This window comes from Mauremys reevesii, linkage group 3 (genome assembly GCF_016161935.1).
Source record: "Mauremys reevesii isolate NIE-2019 linkage group 3, ASM1616193v1, whole genome shotgun sequence".
NCBI lineage: Eukaryota > Metazoa > Chordata > Testudines > Geoemydidae > Mauremys > Mauremys reevesii.
Genome location: NC_052625.1, coordinates 27,064,466 through 27,082,205, shown reverse-complemented (window position 1 = coordinate 27,082,205; position 17,740 = coordinate 27,064,466). Strand labels below are relative to the sequence as shown.

Sequence of the window (17,740 nt, the reverse complement as noted above, 5' to 3'; positions counted from 1 at the left end):
GCCTCCTTCTCCCCCTCTGAGCACGCCATGTCCCCGCTGCTTCCCCTCCCTCCCAGCGCTTCCCAACCCCTTGCTGCCTAACAGCTGCTTGGCAGTGCTTAGGACTTTCCGGGATGGCAGGGGAGGAGCAGGGATGCAGCAGGGCAGGCACAGGGACTTGGGGGAAGGGGGTGGAATGGGGGCAAGAAAGGGGCGGGGCTGGGTGGGAAAAGGCAGGATGGGGCAGGGACTTTGGGGAAGGCGCAGAATGGGGGTGGGATGAGGGTGGTGCAGGGGCTGGGCCAGGGGCGGGACCGGGGGGGCTGTCAAGCACCCACTGGGCAGAGAAGTCAGCGCCTCTGACCACAGTTACTATAGGGTAAGTAACCATTCTTTCCTCCTATGTCCCTTTTCATGGTGGTTAATCGGCCAATGGATCAAATAGTTACACAACACTTGCAGCTGGTATGCTCTTAAACCTGCTCTCCATGGTAGAATGAATGGTTTCTCCATATAGCTGTATAGACCATTGCACATTTTCTCAAATCCTAACCTCAACCCAGCACAATACAACTGTACCCTTCTGCTGCGTTCAAGGCCTTTTGTGCCATGTCAGAGGATCAGGAATTGTAAAAGTACTTTCAGTGTAAAAGTACTTGACTATGTATTTGTTGCCCACTGTAAAACATTCCGTCTGTAATGTTATCACTGCTTTGAAATTCAATTTGCAGTATATTTGTTGTGTTGTACAAGCTGTTAATGAAGTATCACCTTTGATATTGTATATTATTTTTGTACAGCTGATGGGAAGTTTTTGGCATCTATTGGGTTAGATGATAATCACACCATTGTATTTTGGGATTGGAAAAAAGGAGAAAAGATAGCCACAACAAGGTAAGAATATTTCCAAGTGCAAACATGCACTGTGATGATCACTGCCTATTTCTGATCACCATTTTACATTGCTCTATAATATTAACTAAAAAAATTAAGATATTGTTTGCAATAAAAAATATCACATCTCACTGAAAACAGAGTAATGTTTCAGAAGAACATATCTAGGTAAAAAACATTAGGATATATAGTTTAAAATTGTTAAATTCTGTAAACTGTTTCTAACCGGGAACTCCCTATCCTTTCTGTGAAGATTGCTGCATTGGAATATTAATTAAAAAAAGAATAACCTTTTTTAGGGCTCATGTAACATTTTATTTTATTTTCATTCTTTCATCCCTTGACCCAGGATTGTCAAAATCATTTAAGTAAAAAATGTTATATTTTCCCTTATATGATGGATGATATTCTGGATTGAAGATTCCCTCTCAATGTACATATGCTGCTTTATTTCAAATGATGGGAGGTGGTTCCTCTAATATAAACAGGTTTTTCCAGGCCTATTGGTACTGCCAGGTCACCTGTCTCCCTGCTGAATCAGCAGTTTCTGCAGTATTTGTCCCTTTGAGTCACTATCAGGAAGCTCAGCTGCTAACTCAGTGGTGGTTAAGAAACTTTTGTAATTGCTTGAAACAGATAGTATGAATAGAATTGGTCTGCAGGTCACATGTCTGATAGATTTTTTTAAATTTTAAAATATTGAATAGCAATTGCTTCTTTTCATTAAAATCGTAGCAAGATTCAGACAAAAGTGTAAAAAAATTATAGCAAACTAAAGAAAGAGACAAAATCTTGCTCCCTCTCTCCCCACACTCTTCATTCTCTGTCAGCTTCTCATAATACACAAATTATTTCTTTGATACATCTTTTACTCTTCCTTATATAGTAAATGTAAAGGGTTCATGAAATTTTTTAACTTTGAATAAGGGATAGCTCACCTGAAAAGGTTTGAGAAATACTGTTCCATACCATATGAAAGCTGGGATGCCAAGTTACTCATTGGGGTATAAAGAATTGGTTTCTGTCTCTAATGGTTCACCAGAGAATGGTTGTTAAAATCAAGAGGGTCATCAGAATTATATGATTTTTTTTAAGGTCTGATATTTTGGACCTATCTAGAACAAATTACGTGGTCATTCTAGAAAGCTGAGAATCCCCTGTTAAAGTACTAATAGTATAAAGCAGTGGCTCTCAAACTTTTTTTACTGGTGACCCCTTTCACATAGCAAGCCTGTGAGTGTGACCCCCTTATAAATTAAAAACACTTTTTTATATATTTAACACCATTATAAATGCTGGAGGCACAGTGGGATTTGGAGTGGAGGATGACAGCTCACGACCCCCCATGTAATAACCTTGCGACCTCCTGAGGGGTCCCAACCCCCAGTTTGAGAACCCATGGTATAAAGTATCAGTTTCTACCCTTGATGATTGACAACACATTGAATTTAGAAATTATCATTAGAGCCCATCTAGCATTGCTTTTTTTGCACAGGTCCAAAACTGAACATAGAAGATCCCAGAACTCAAACAACTGTAACTGTAATTACCTGAGAATGGGCTTGGAGACTTATTTGCTGGTAGTTAAACTATCCTCTGAAATATAATTTTAGTTTTTGTGCTTCTAATTATTCTTTTATTTTGTGTCATCCTATTTCACATTTTCTAGTCCTTCTTGCCAGATTTGTTGAAATATTTTAAAATGCCTACGTATCTGTCTGTTTATACATCCTTTACATCTTTGCTTAATTGAATTGACTTTTGTTGCCTATTTCCTTGCTCTAAGCCTTAATTAGACTCAAAGTAAATTGTTCCACCTACACTGTCTGAATTATTTACCACTTTGCTATAGTCTGTTTCCTATATTGTAGGATACTGTAGAGGAGTGACTGCCTCACAGCACCTCCTCGTGGCCCTAGGACAGCCCTTCACACAGCACCTCCCCTCCCTTTTTGCATCCCCAAATAAACTCCATGCAGGGTTTTCCCAGTCCAGTCATTACAGCTCTCCTTATGGTCTGATTTATTAACTTAAAGTTCAAAGTTAAAACAAAGCCTTTCCTCCAGTCTAATACAGCCCAAACTCCCCCACTCTGGTCAGAGTCCTTCTTGCCTTAGAAGGCTATGCTCAGCCCTTCCTAGCTGGAGCAATTCCTCTGGTCTCAGGGTCTTCTATGTAGGAGCCTTTCTCAGTCTCACACAGTCTCCTAATCTTCCTCCCCTACTGCAGCCGCCTTCTTTTTTTTATCAGAAACTGTCTCATTCTCTGCAGGTGGAGCTCATTCTGTAATCAGGGTTGGCTTGGCTCCAGCTCCTCAGCCCAAAGGCAAGCCACCCTGTTACAGCTTCATTCTGCCAACCCTCATTCTGGCAGAAAAATGCATAATGAGATCCAATGATGGGAAGTTAAAGCTAGCCAAATTCAGATTACTGAAGTGCCAACTTTTTAAAGTAAGGTTAATTAACCATTGGCACAACTTATTCAGGGATGTGGAGGATTCTCAGTCACTTACAGATTTTAAGTCAAGACTGGATATCTTTCTGAAAGACAAGCTGTATGTAGTTCAAACACGTTGTGGATTTGATGCAGAAATTATTGGGTGACATTCTTTTGCTTGTATTATGGAGGAGGTCAGACTAGATTATCATAATGATCTCTTCTAGCTAGACAAGACAGACTAAGCATGGGAGGGAAAACAGAGGCATAGAGAAGTGAAGTGATTTGCCCAAAGTCATGGAGCTAGTCAGTGTCAGAGCTAGGAATAGAATTTTGATGTCCTAACTCCCAGTTGAGTGTTCTGTCCACTGCACTTCAGTTGCAATTCAATTATTTTAACTAGCAAGTATTTTTTATAATTTTAAAAAATGTGTAAATGACTTAGGCGGTTTAAAAAAAATTATTTCATATCCTTATTGATAGTTTTTCTCCATCAAGAGCATACAGTAGTTTGTGATTATATAGCTTCCTGTAAGAGAGAGTCTGTTTTATAAATTTGCATTTTTTTAAAAGAGCATGGAAGCAATTATTTGGAAAAATGTACACATAGAGGGCAAAATTAATCCTCCTTTTGCATGTGCTCACTTTCTCTACCCCTCTTCCCTCACTCTTTTCTGTAACATTGGCACACACACAAAGCCTGAGAAAATACAGTGGGAGAATTATGCTTGGGTCAGGGATCACAGAAACCAACCCCAACCTGTAGTAGGGCACACAACAGTTCCATAGCCTTTTCTAGTCCTTGGCCTGGTACAGGGCCCCAAAATACATATGAATCCACTACTAGTGTCTGTTTAGTTTCTCAGAGTTAATGTTATTAGTTCCTCGAGCGCTAGCTTGTATACGTATTCCACAGTTGATGAGTGCACGTCCAGTGTGTATCCATCAGAGAACTTTCCAATCAACAGTATCCAATAGGGCAGTGCAGGCATCACCTCCTTTCTTCCAGAGCTGCCTCACCACATGCAAGTTCCTTCTACCACCTGGGTACATGTCAAAGCAACTCTCTTTGGATTTTACCTCCACTTCAGCATTGTAGTTAGTTAGCAGTGTCGGTTTAGTTAGGGAGGCCTATGGGACCCTGTGGGTACTGGCCACCATGGCTGACCGTGGCAAATCCCTAAGCTTTAAGAACTTTCCATTCTGTGAAGCAGTTATGCCTCTGAATGATGGACACACAAGGTATCTGTTCTGCTTCATCAAGAGACATGCCCTGGAACACTGTGAAATCTGCAAGTCCTTCTCAAAGCTGACCCGCTGCTTGAGAGAAGCACGTCTAAGGGCTTTCATCATTCAGCAGGTGATGAGGCTGGACTCTGACCATGGGTTCTAGGCATCTGGGTCTTTGAGGGACTGGAGGTCATCAAAATGTGCCCTGGCATTGACTTCTAAACTAGTCAGTCAGGCCTGTGACTTCCTTATCTGGGAAGCATAGAGACTGATCAGACTTGGAGTTCAGGTTTTCAAAGGAGAAGAGGCAAAGGTCACCTCCCCTGATCTGTCTTCAAGGCTGTATAAGGCTACCAAGCTGTTGAATATTAAGGGTGCCTCAAAATTTAGGAAAGGTTCCCTGAGCACTGGAGCAGGTACCCACCAAATACACTTGGGTGCAATAGAGGCCCTACCCAACACTGTCATGTCTGTATTAACCTGCAGGTTCTCAGAGGCAACTAAACAGTTTCAACTCATCATCACGTTGGAAAACTCTGAAGTCCTCTTTAACCAGCTCCATCAACCATTACCACTGAGTCAAACACCACCAATAATCGTACAAATCTGAAGAAAGTCGATTACTTTATATACCTTGGCAGTACCATCTCAAGTGATGGTTCCCTGGATCAAGAAATATCACACAGAATACAAAAGGCAAGCCAGGCTTTCAGAAGACTTCGCTATAGGATACTCAACTAGCATACCATCAAACTTTCAACAAAACTGATGATATACAATGCAGCAGTGATAGCATCTCTTTTATAAAGGTGTGAAATGTGGAAAGCTTACTGCAGACATATCAAGCAACTTGAAAAATGTCATATGCGTGATCTTTGCTCTATCTTGAAGGTCTGCTGACAAGATAGCCATACTTGAAAGAGCAAAAATAACCAGCATTGAGGTAATGATTATCAAAACACAGCTTAAATGGATAGGTTATGGTACCAGAATGGTTGATGATAGACTCCCCAAAAAGTCCCCTATGGTGAGCTGAAACTTCGAGAATGCATGAAAGGTGGTCAACATAAATGCTTCAAAGACACCCCTAAGCAGAAGCTCAACTCATGCAGCATAAATATTGATACCTTTTAAGACACAGGCAAGGACAGACCAGAATGAAGAGCAACTATCAATACAGGTTTTAAACACTTTGAGAAAGACAGCCATGAAAAACTGATTGAAAAAAGGGCCAAGCATAATGTCAAGTCTTCAATGGGAGCCTACACATTAATATGTGACATCCGTTCATAACCTTGCTCCTCGCAGATGGAACTATACAGTCACAAGAGAACACATGAGATTCTGTGATATTATCATTGGCTATGACAGACATCCATACATAGATTCATAGAATCATAGACTCTAGGACTGGAAGGGACCTCGAGAGGTCATCAAGTCCAGTCCCCTGCCCTCATGGCAGGACCAAATACTGTCTAGCCTCCTTGGTACCAAGACAGTCGGAACGATCATTGGCTAGTGTGGTAGAAGCCTGTCTCCAGTAAGAACCATGCTCTTGTTTTAGGCACAAGTACCTGTGTCATCACTGTTGCACTGATCTGCATCGCCAGGGCTGACGGCCCCACAGTCCAGATTTCTGGACCCAGTGACTTGAAGGATTCCACCTTCTAGTCAGGTTCTCTCTCTGTCCACCAGGTGAGCACCACCCTTCCTGGAGGACTATGCTCTTTTGTCTTCTAACTTGCTGGATAGCCAACAGCCATCCCTGGCCAGTTGACAGTTTCAATGTTGCCCAGGGTGCTGAGAGGTATATACTTATGGCAGAGGGTGGCTCACAGTACCAATCTATCACAGTATCAGGACCACTAGTACTAAACACTGTGCCCACCCTATGTGATTGTGACATGTGGCACATGTAGGCCCCTTTGGGACCAGAGTAGTACCTGGTCCCAGCCTCTCTGGCACATTCAAGGCTCAAACTGTCGCCATGCACCAGAGGCTGACTTCATTCCCTGTGTTTCCCCAGGACCAGAGCCAGGAATAGGTGGCTCCAGTACAGCATATCTAGGGTGAAGGGCAGATGATACTAGCCATGACCTCATCATCTCTAGATGATGCCCTAGCACTGGCTACTCCCCAGGACTACAAGATGTTCCAAGACCTCATGAGATGAGTAGTAGTAGTCTTGGAGATAGCTACTGAGGAGGTACGGGACTTGCCACACAAGCTCCTTGATATCCTACACTCGTTGGGACCAGGATGCATAGCCAGGGCCGCCCAGGGGGGGGCAAGTGGGGCAATTTGCCCCAGGCCCAGCAGGGGCCCCCATGAGAGTTTTTCGGGGCCCCTGGAGCGGGGTCCTTCACTTGCTCCGGGGGCCCCGGAAAACTCTCGCAGGGCCCGGGCCCCCGGAGCTTCTTCGCTCCCGGTCTTCACTGGCGGGGGGAGGGTCCTTCCTCTCCGGGATAGAAGGACCCCCCCGCCGCCGAATTACAGCCGAAGCGGGACCCGCCGCCGGAGTGCAGCTGGGTCTTCGGCGGTAATTCAGCGGCGGGAGGGTCCTTCCATTCCGGGACCCACCGCCGAAGTGCCCCGAAGACCCGCGGTGGGGGCTGCATTTCAGCGGGAGGTCCCGCTTCGGCAGTAATTCGGCAGAGGGGGGTCCCCACCGTGGGTCATTGGGGCACTTTGGCAGCGGGTCCCGGAACTGAAGGACTCCCTGCCGCCGACTTACCACTGAAGCGGGGCCCCCCGCTGCCGAAGACCCCGGGCCCCCAGAATCATCTGGGCGGCCCTGTGCATAGCAATTCCAATCAATGAGGGGCTATTGGCAGACACCAGCTTCATTGGCACCAGTATCAAAATGAGCAGATAGATGATACCAAGTCCCAGCAACCAAATATAAACAATTCTATTTGTGCCTGTAACCAGGCTTCCTTGTAGTAATGGCGGCCAATGAGAGAACCCATCAGGGACACCAGAAATAGAATCCTAAAGGCAAAGCGCAAAGTACCTTGACCTGCTGGGCTGAAAATCCTACTCTACTTTGAGCCTCCAAATGAGGATCTCAAACTACCAGGTGATCTTGGCAGACTACAACTACATCAACTGGCGCATTTTACAGAGGTTTATTGACAGGCTGCCACAAGATTACAGGGATGATTTCCAGAGTATCCTTGTGAAAGGACATATGGTGGCCAGAAGCACACTGCAGGCAGCCTTGGGATGCAGCAGACATGGCCTTCAGAGCAATGGCAACAATGATTATGATGCACCACCTAAGGACCTGCTATTCAGGGTCTGCTCAGTCTTCTTTGAGAAGATCATTTGGCAGAGATACCTCAAGGATTTTAGGGCTACCTTAGATAAAGCAACTCAGGCCCCAACTTTATCAGCAGCAACCACTGTTCTCTAGTATAGGCAACCTGTGCCCTCGAGACTCAGGCAGAGGTCTTTGAAAAGAAAGCTAATTGGGGGGGGGGTCTATCTCTCATCCACATCACCCAGAGATAGCAAGACCATGTGCAGGGCACCAGAGGGTTGCATACATCAGCCCCGAGACTCTGGAGGTTTGTAACAAAGGACTATAATCAAACAGCAGCTACACCACAAACTGAGACATTGGGTGGGTTAAGAAGTGGCCATGGGGAAGGTGAACAGAAGGGTAGGCTAGCCCTCACTGTCACACATAGAGGTCCATGGGCCAGGGCCAGCACCCAGGATCTCTTATCCAGCTCCGATTCCCCTACATCTAGCCCTGGGATGGGCAGGTCTAGGAAGCTACCAATAAGAAAGAGAAAATATATATAAATCCATGGTACGCCCATATCTTGAATACTGCGTGCAGGTCTGGTTGTCCCATCTCAAAAAAGAATATATTGAAATTGGAAAAGGTACAGAAAAGGGCAACAACAATTATTAGGGATACGGAACAGCTTCCATATGAGGAGACTTTTCAGCTTGCAAAAGAGATGACTAAGGGGGGATATGAAAGAAGTCTATAAAATCATGACTGATGTGGAGAAAGTAAATAAGGAGATATTATTTACTCCTTCTCATAACACAAGAACTAGGGGTCATCAAATGAAATTAATAGGCAGCAGGTTTAAAACAAGCAAAAGAAAGTATTTATTCACACGGTGCACAGTCAACCTGTCGAACTCTTTGCCAGAGGATATTCTGAAGGCCAAGACTATAACGGTTCAAAAAAGAACTAGATAAGTTTATGGAAGATAGGTTCATCAATGGCTATTAGCTAGGCTGTGCAGGGAGAAAAACCATGCTCTGAAGTGTCCCTATCCTCTATTAGCCAGATGCTGGGAATGGGCAACAGGAGATGGATCACTTGATTATTACCTGTTTTGTTCACTCCCTCTGAAGCACCTGGCATTCGCCACTCTCAGAAGACAGGTTACTGGGCTAAATGGACCATTGGTCTGACCCAGTGTGGCCGTTCTTATGTTCTTAAGAAAACTGACCAAGCTGAATCCTGTTCAGGGGGTCCTTAACACACTGAACTGAAAGAGATGCTAAAGCAGCATGGCCTGATTATGAGGCCTGCTGATTGGATAGACCACCCTGCAACAGTACCGGTGGCACCTGAAGCACTCTGGGTTCTTGCAAAGCTTGCTACAGGTTCATCTGGCAGCTGTTTCAACTATCCACCCACCAACTGACCAATCCTCAATCTTTTCCCACCTATGACAAAGAGGTTACTAAAAGGCATCTTATGGATGTCTCCACCAGTCTGATGTCATGGGCTCTCCCAGTAGCAAAGGAACTAGGTGTGGTGGAGTGACTTCAACTTTGCTGGAATGCATGAGGAGAGGAAGGTTGCATGCACCACCGCAGTGGATACTGCTGACTAGAAAATTCTCTGATGCATGCACACTAAATGTGCATTCACCAGCTGTGGAATATATATACAAACTACGCATCTTGAAGAACATGAGGTACTGTATGGGTAAGTAATCTTTTTATCCAAAATGTTAATTGTTTGGGGTTGGTTTGTAGAAAATTGTAAAACATTCAAAAATGTATAAAATTATTTATTTAAATATGTTCAGTCATTTTTTATCATCTCTTTGTTTATTGCAGGGGCCATAAAGATAAAATATTTGTAGTGAAGTGTAACCCACATCATGTAGACAAATTAGTCACAGTTGGGATGAAACATATCAAATTTTGGCAACAAGCAGGTACTGTACTGGGTTAATAGTTTAATGCATTTGTATATCAGGAGTCTTAGTCTATCTGAAGTTTCTAGTAATCAAAATACAGTAGAATTGCAGAATCTACTTCTGGATCTGCAAATGAGACCATGTTCCTGCCCTTCTCTTTGGAAGCCATTTCCAACTAATAGCTGTATTAACTCTAATCATAATGCTAAAGAGAGTCCAGTGAGCATGCCTCTTTGGCTCTCAGAAAAGATGCATTCCTATGACTTGGCTGAGTCACTTGGCCAGATGCAGAGACAAGAGGTGTGACATTTCCCATTGGGAAGCCAGCTGGTAGTTATGAGCCTTAATGATCTCAAGCTGGACTGCTAAAAATGGTAATGTTTGAATTCCAGCTACCGTCGTAACACTTCTGTAATCCTCATGTGTTCCAGAAAGAATTTTCTTTAGTCATCAGAAAGACATAGCAGCCTTGACTCAAGTTGCCAGACTGAACAGCTGGGTTTGTGAGTGGCCTCAAAACACCTACTGCCTGGAAAAAAATGGAGACCAATTATTTATCATAAGTTGTGATGATTTACATTTACCCTATGGGCAAAAATATTTCTATCGCCATGTCATGATACTGTTTCATAGTAATACAGTATCATGACTATGTATGACACACACAGAGGATTTTTACCAGCTTACATTCAGTTAAGAACATTTGTTACACTCTGCAAACTATTAAGCAAGTCTTGCAGACTGGGAGTTGCCATTCTTCTTGACTGTCCTAGCAAAGATAGGAGAGAGCGCAAACACGTAGACTTGATTTTTGAGTAATGATTTTGGCTGACCTTCTCTCCAGGACTATTACTCTCATATTCATGAAGTACTGTGTAAAGTAATTTTGGATTAAACCTTGGCTATGTTAAGATCAATAAAGACAGGCAGTACAGGCATAGCTAAAACTTGAACTGAAGCTAACTCAGAATGACATAGTTTACAAGAGGCCATGCTGGTTTATAATGCCAAAATGGCTCAGGTACCAACAGATTAAAGAAGACAAGATTTTATTATATTTTGTATTACTGTAATAAAATAAAAGCACATGCAGTATTACTGGACAAAGTCTGGTATATATATTCACATTAAATAGCACCTTTTTCCATGGATAGACTCATTGGAATTAATGAGACTTATTGTGGAATAAGCCACTCCTCTAACACGGCTACCCCTCTGATACTTGAATCTGAGCCTATATGTGTAAACTGAAGCAAATTAATCAAATTCTATATTATTTTGTACTTATATTTTTGCCTAGGATCTTTCATTCTTTGTGCTGTTAGGCCCAAGCTGTGACCTCTGTACCAAGCAAATGGTTTTAGCGCAATATGTCACAGTATGGTTCTCTGGCAGTCAAGTGAGGACAGAATCCTCCCACTCAGTCTGCAGAACTGCTCCATGCCCACTTCTACAACCTTCATACTATACATAGCTTCTGCATTACCGTGCCCACCTCCACAGAGGAAAAGGAGATTTGGCAGGTGGATTTGTGAAGCAATTGATTCATCAACCAGGCCCCTACTTTCTCTGCCTGATCTGTCCCCAAGATTCATCAGCAGCTTGAAATAATCACCGGTAGAAGAAAATTCTGCACAGCATTGTGTGTGTGGTGCGGGGGACTATATAGTCCTACATGAATTTCCCACATTCTACTGTCTTGCTGTGCATTGAAATCCCAACATTACTATTGCCAGCTTGGTATTCCACATTCACAGCAAGTTTTTGTCCTTCAGAGCACTGAGGATACAAAATGAAAATGTAGTAGGACTTAATGTTGTTCACATTACAGGAGGAGGTTTTACATCCAAACGAGGGACCTTTGGAAATATTGGGAAACTGGAAACTATGATGAGTATTTCTTATGGGCGAATAGAAGATCTGGTTTTCTCTGGAGCTGCTACTGGAGACATTTACATCTGGAAAGATATTCTGTTGCTTAAGACAGTGAAAGCCCATGATGGACCAGTATTTGATATGCATGCATTGGATAAGGTATTCATCTTCTTATATAGTCTGTTTTCTGTTCATTATTTTCATAACAATTGAGGATTTTGAAAGTGCATAGACAGGGATGGTATATACTAAAAAAAGACACTTGTGGTTTTGTACAGAAGTACATCAGTACATTGTGTTTTGTTAGTGAAAACAATAGATGAGCTTTAAAAACATGGCTTCTGTATCAGCAGAACAAATTTCAGTAGGTAAAAATGGAATGTGGCTAAAAACACAAAATGTAATTGACGATAATGAGCTGCAATGTTTTGTGGTGATGTGCTCCTTTACCAACATTTAATGTATTGACCTATGGTCAATAACTTTCTAAGATGAGCCAAAATACTGTAACTCTAAAATATACATTCACTGTGTACACATATCTTTCATTTCCATGTCTTTGAAGGCATGCAGCTGTGGAGATTAATGGAAGGAGGAGACACACGTCAGAGCCCTAGGGGGGCTCACGTTAGGGCCCTATTGGGACTCTGGGTGATCGCTACTTCCTGCCACCCAACACAGATGTAATAAGGTTGAGTAGTGTCTGCAAAAGAGAAACTAGACAACTAATTATTCCTCAAGAAAGGTTTTTAATGACTTATGACTATAAAGGCAACACAGACAGAACGTGCCTAATGACTTTACGTGTACCGTAACCATCCCCAAACAACACAAGTTCGTATGGAATACTGATACATTAATCAACTATAGTGTACTAATTTTAACCTACCTATTAACTTATTTAACAACATAAACTTTTACTGACTTTTATGATAAACTTGATGGTAACTTATACTGAAGACAAGCACAGTGACTTGTAAAGCCACTATGATTTATAAACTACTAACTTCATCAGTACTGTACCCGCTTCCAGCAAGGCACAAAACATATACTGTTACTATTAACATATACTGTTAACTATTGACTACTACTATTTTTAAACAACTCAAACAATTTACTAATAAACTTAACCTATAGTATTAATACAGATTTAAGATTAACCAGTTTGAGCATAACCAGACCTTATTCAAATCTTACCCTGCCTTCGTCCAAAGATGATACATTACCTTCAGTTGACTATTTCCTGCGCTGGCCAGGCACAGATAGTCAGTGAAGCACAAGTCCTTTTGGTTCAGGGGGTGTATGTGAGTCTGACAAAGAGCGATTTCTTTTAGGTCAACACACACACACACACACACGCCTCTGCATCTTATTTATACAGTATTTGCTGGCCGTGCTTCAAAACAAGTCAACCAGTCAAGGTGGCCAAATATTCCAGGGTGGCATTTGCGGTTGTTTTGAACTTATGAACTGTGCACCTGTGCCCAGCTCATCTCTTCTCTATGCGGTTAATAGTGGTCAATTTGCTAGACTCAAAAATGCTTGAATCAGCTTAAAGAGGTATTTGGTTGCAGAGCATAGTTACCACAAGCCTGTATCAACCTTTACAGAGTTTCCTTCTTAGTCTAGAAAGCTTCCTAGATAGATTATGCTTATGCTTGCAGGATTTTACTGTACTCGTTTCTTACAACTTCTGGAAGTTTGAGGCCTAACAGTACTTAGCCTACCACTACTTGACAAGGCTTATGCACATTAATCACAGCAGCGTAACAAAGAATATTTTTAATACCCCATCACTGCCACAAAACCTATTTTTATGATGAAGCTGTTCATGCATTGGGATAGCACTAATGCCTTTTTCATTAGAATATCACACAGACAAGAAAAACTTCCAACATCCAAGGAAGATATTGTTTTCAAGATACTTTGAAGAACTGGCAAAACTATTTCTTCTTTTCTTGTAGTGTCATTAGTAAATCCTTACACAAAAATGTGGCAAATTATATTTTAATTTCTACCACATAAACATATTTTTTAAAATTATAGTTCAAGACAGGGGCTAAATTGTGCCCCCAGATATTAACTGACAACTTGAAGTCTGTGGGAGCTGTATATGCTTATCTGAGTAAACAGTTTGGTCCCAGGAATTATAGTTGTAAATGTTAGTAGGGTTGGGCTCTAGGGAAGGAACTCTCTGCTCCTTTAATACCTGTGTGCAGGACATCTGTAATCTGACCACAGATTTTGGGTGAGACACCTATGCAAAACAGACAAAGAAAAAGTTGTACTGTATCTTGATCAATATGGACATATCTCAATTTATAAATTAACATTTTAATGTAGAAGATTGGAATTTAAATGTATTTTTCAAACTGTGTTTGTGTAGGGTTTCGTAACAGGTGGAAAAGATGGAGTTGTGGCACTCTGGGATGATATGTTTGAGAGGTGCCTGAAGACATATGCTATTAAAAGATCAGCATTATCCCCTAGCTCTAAAGGTATTGTTTTTCAGAATACATTGTGTGACAAAGCTCCAAGTCTGTATTGGTGGGTCCCGAGCTTCCTGGCGGATTCAATGGCCTCAGAAGCTCACTAAGGCCCTCAATATGACCTCCCTTTTCCAGTATGGTGGCAAAGGTTACAGCTTATTGAGCTATTTTCATCACAGACCGGTATAGGAGGTGGGAAGGTGGAATACCCACAGTCTCTGTTGCTCCTTAGAGCTCCATAGGCACCATTTGGTCTCCTGCCTGGACCAAAGTCTGTTTCCCCTCTCAAAGGGATCTCTGTAGATCATGCGGGGAGGAAGGGGGGAAACCAGGCCCGCCCTCTACTCCGGGATCCAGCCCAGGGACCCTAATGAAAGCAGCTATTAGCGGCTTCCCTCCTCCACCTACGCTGCTTTGATTCCCTGGGCCACTTCCCCGTGCTCCCCTTTCCCAAGCTTCACCCTTATCTCAGGGCTCAGTAATGCTTCCTCTCCTCCAGCTCCTTTCACCTGGGCTGCTCTCAAGAGAGGACTGGCAAGGAGAGCTTTTAAAGTAGTATAAGTGGGATCTTAATTGGTTCCAGCTGTCTCCATTAGCCTAACAGCCTTAACTGACCCTTTGTCAGTTAATTGAGGTCAGGAGCCGGTATTAGCCTAATGATCTTAACTGGTTAAATTGGCCTCAGGTGTCTTGATTGGCCTGGAGTAGCCCTTGTTTGGCTATCCAGGGAACAGGGACCTGCTCATTCTGAGGCTGATCTACCCGCCTTCCACTCTCTTGAGGCCGGTTTGCTGGCTGGTTGCTCCCCTGGCTACTGTTGCTGCTGTGGGGAGGACCCTGCTGGTGTGACCCTCAGAGGGAAGTACAGGGCCCCACTTTTTCCATCATTTTGGGGCCCCCCTGGCTGGGTTGCTGCTGCCTTTGCTGCTGCTGCTGGGGAGCTGTTACTGCTGCTGGAGCTGAGGAGGGAGTAGAGGAGGCTTTGTTTTGTGGAGGGGGGTTTGTTACATCCCTTCTTCTGTGGTGGTAGGAGCCTTTGCTGTGGGGAGCTGGGGGAGTGGCCTGGAGCCCTCCCCCTAGTCCGTCTGCTCCTCTACTGCCACCACCACTGCCCCTTCCACCTTTCCACTTGCCTTCTGGCTCTGTTCTCTGCTCTCCAGCCTGGCAGTTTGCTCTGCCCCTCTAACCATCCAGAGAAAATAGCGGCAGCAAACAGGCATTTGTTTTTCAGACGCCCGTGGGTGCTCGTTTCCCCTCCCTTCCTTTGGTCTTGTCCTCCCTCCCCTGCTGTGTTTGGCCGGTGGGTCCCCTTTCCCTCTGCCTCGCCCACTCCCCTGTTCTTGCAGCTGCTTGCCCCCTCGCCCCTTGCTGCCTGCCCCACCCGCCCCCCTTTTGGTCGCCCTGTTTGTTCTGGTTTGTCCTGGTTTGCTTTCTGATCCTTGATTAGTTTGTTTGCCCTGCCCTTGTCCCGTGGTGCCGGCCTGGTTGCCAGCCCTATTTCCCCTCCCCTCCCTTTTTTTTTTTTTTTTTTAAATTTTTGGTTTGGTTGTTTTTGAACCCACCCTGTTCTTTGCTCCGTGCCTCAGGCGCACTCGCTCTAGCCCTCCCCTGCATTCCGCCCCCTTGCTTCTTGCCCTCCCTCCAGGTGAGCCCTTATTGCCTGTGTGCCCACGTTCCGCTGTTGGCGTTTGAGATTCCCCCCTTCTCTCCTTTTTTTTTTTCATTGGTTCCTTCACTGATGCCCTCTCCTCCATGATGCCTTAGTTTTCCCTTCTTCTCCTTAGTGCAGCCAGGGGAACTGGGTTTTTTCATCTTGTGCTGGAGTTGTGTTCCTTGTTTCCCTTTGTTCCTTTCTGTTGGTGCCCCCCCCGCCCTGCTTTCAGCCTAGCGGGTGGGGTGTGGTAGCCGTTCTTTCCCTCCCTCCCCTGCCCTTCCCTTTCCTCCCATTCCTCCCTCCCCTTCCTTCCATTCCCCTGCCCTAGTGGCTGTCCCCTTCCCTCCCTTTCTGTGGTGGGTGATTCGGGGGGTGGGACTTCCCTGGACGCCCCTGCAGTTCCTTTTCGGTCCCCCTCCCCATACCCTCCCTTGCGATGGCCACCTCGACTGCCGCTGCCGGGCTGCCCGCCATTGCTACCATTGGGGCACTGGCAGGCACGGATTGGGGCTCCCAAGACTCCACTGTTGCTGCTGCGACCTCGGCTGCCTCCACTTCTGAGACTGCTCCCTTGGCCGGTGGGAAAGGCTGGGGGATGAAGAAGAGCAAGGGCCTGCCCGGAAGGTGACACCCCCCGTGGCAGTGGTTCCTTCTCCCACTGCGGCCCCATCAACGGCCACAGCTCCCCCTTCTCCCTTGCCCATTGTTCCCCCCACCAGCTCTGGGGGTGCCGCTCCCTTAGCCCCCAGAGCGTACGCCCAGGTGGCTGCGACCCCTCCGCTCGCCGCCTCGCCGTCTGCTCCAGCTGCCTCCCGGAATACCATTCCTTGCAGCCGGGGCCCCTTTCCCACTCTCACCAGGGAGCATGGGGTGCGTTGCCTCCTGGTGCCGGCCTCGCCCCACGTGGAAACCTACGTGCGGGTGTTGGCGCGGGTGGTGGGGCCCACGGCCGTGGTGGCGGCCTCTAAGATGTTTGGGAAGGTGGTGTTCTTCCTTGTGTCAGAGGCCGCTGCCCAGGAGGTGGTGGAGAGGGGCTTTGCGGTGGGGGGTGTTCACGTCCCCCTCGAGCCTTTGGAGGACTTGGGCGTACGGGTGGTTCTCTCTTCTCTTCCTCCCTTCCTCCCCAATGCCGCCCTTTTGCCGTTCCTCTCCACCCCTGTCTGTCCTCAGCCCCATTTTGTTGGGCTGTAAAGACCCCGCTCTCCGCCACGTTTTGTCGTTCTGCTGGCGGCACGTGACGGGGAGGCTTTGGAGGGGTCCTTTCTGGTGCTCCATCGAGGGACCCAGTACCGGGTTTATTATTCGTCGGGAGTGGCCCAGTGCTTTCTCTGCCAGGTGGCGGGGCACGTCTGGAGGGACTGCCCCCTGGCCCGGCTTGGAGGGGCATCCGAGACCCCCGAGACCCGGAAGGGCGTCAGCTCTATCATCGCCGGTGGCCCTGATCGCCCGGTCCCTGGGGTCACCCCTCCTCCATCTGTGACCGTTGTCAACTCCGCTCGGGTTTTGGGGGCAGCCCCCCCGACATGCCCAGATGAGCGTGCGTGCCCCGCCTCTGAGGCGGGTAATAGACCGGAGCCCGCGGAGGAGAGGGTGGCAGGGCCGGTAGCAGGACTCAAGCGGGGCTTGCCTCAGGGGGAGTTTGTTCCTTTCCCTGTTGTCCAGCCCTTGTCTTCCCTTGCCTTCGCTCCCTGGCTCTGACCCAGCTGGCCAGCCCCCCTCTTCGGGGAGCTGGCAGCTTGTGCGGGGGAGACGCCGCAAGTGGGGAGCACGGGCCCAGCACCCCCCCTCATTGGCAAGCGGGAAGGGACCCCCTGTAAAACTATGAAGGGGGTCGCTGGTGCTGGGTGTTCCGTTATCTCCCCTGCTGACGTTCGTTGTTTGGAGTCAGCCGAGGTCACTGCAGCTGCGGAGGCGGGTAGTACCATCTCTCCTATGGACTCCCTCCCTTAGGCGGTTCCAGACAGTGCCCCCACTGCCCCGTTGCCATCTGTGCCCCCTGTCAG

At 45.9% G+C, this 17,740-nt stretch overlaps 1 protein-coding gene across 1 annotated transcript in view; it reads left to right on the top strand.

Annotated features, from left to right (window-relative positions):
• Positions 1-17,740, top strand: part of EML6 (EMAP like 6) — a 374,873-nt gene that overhangs the window by 257,483 nt on the left and 99,650 nt on the right. Inside the window, exons 17-20 of the mRNA XM_039531367.1 lie at positions 780-873; positions 9,637-9,737; positions 11,551-11,753; positions 13,981-14,092. Of these exons, the coding sequence (XP_039387301.1) occupies positions 780-873; positions 9,637-9,737; positions 11,551-11,753; positions 13,981-14,092 (510 nt within the window). The remainder of the gene's footprint in view (positions 1-779; positions 874-9,636; positions 9,738-11,550; positions 11,754-13,980; positions 14,093-17,740) is intronic.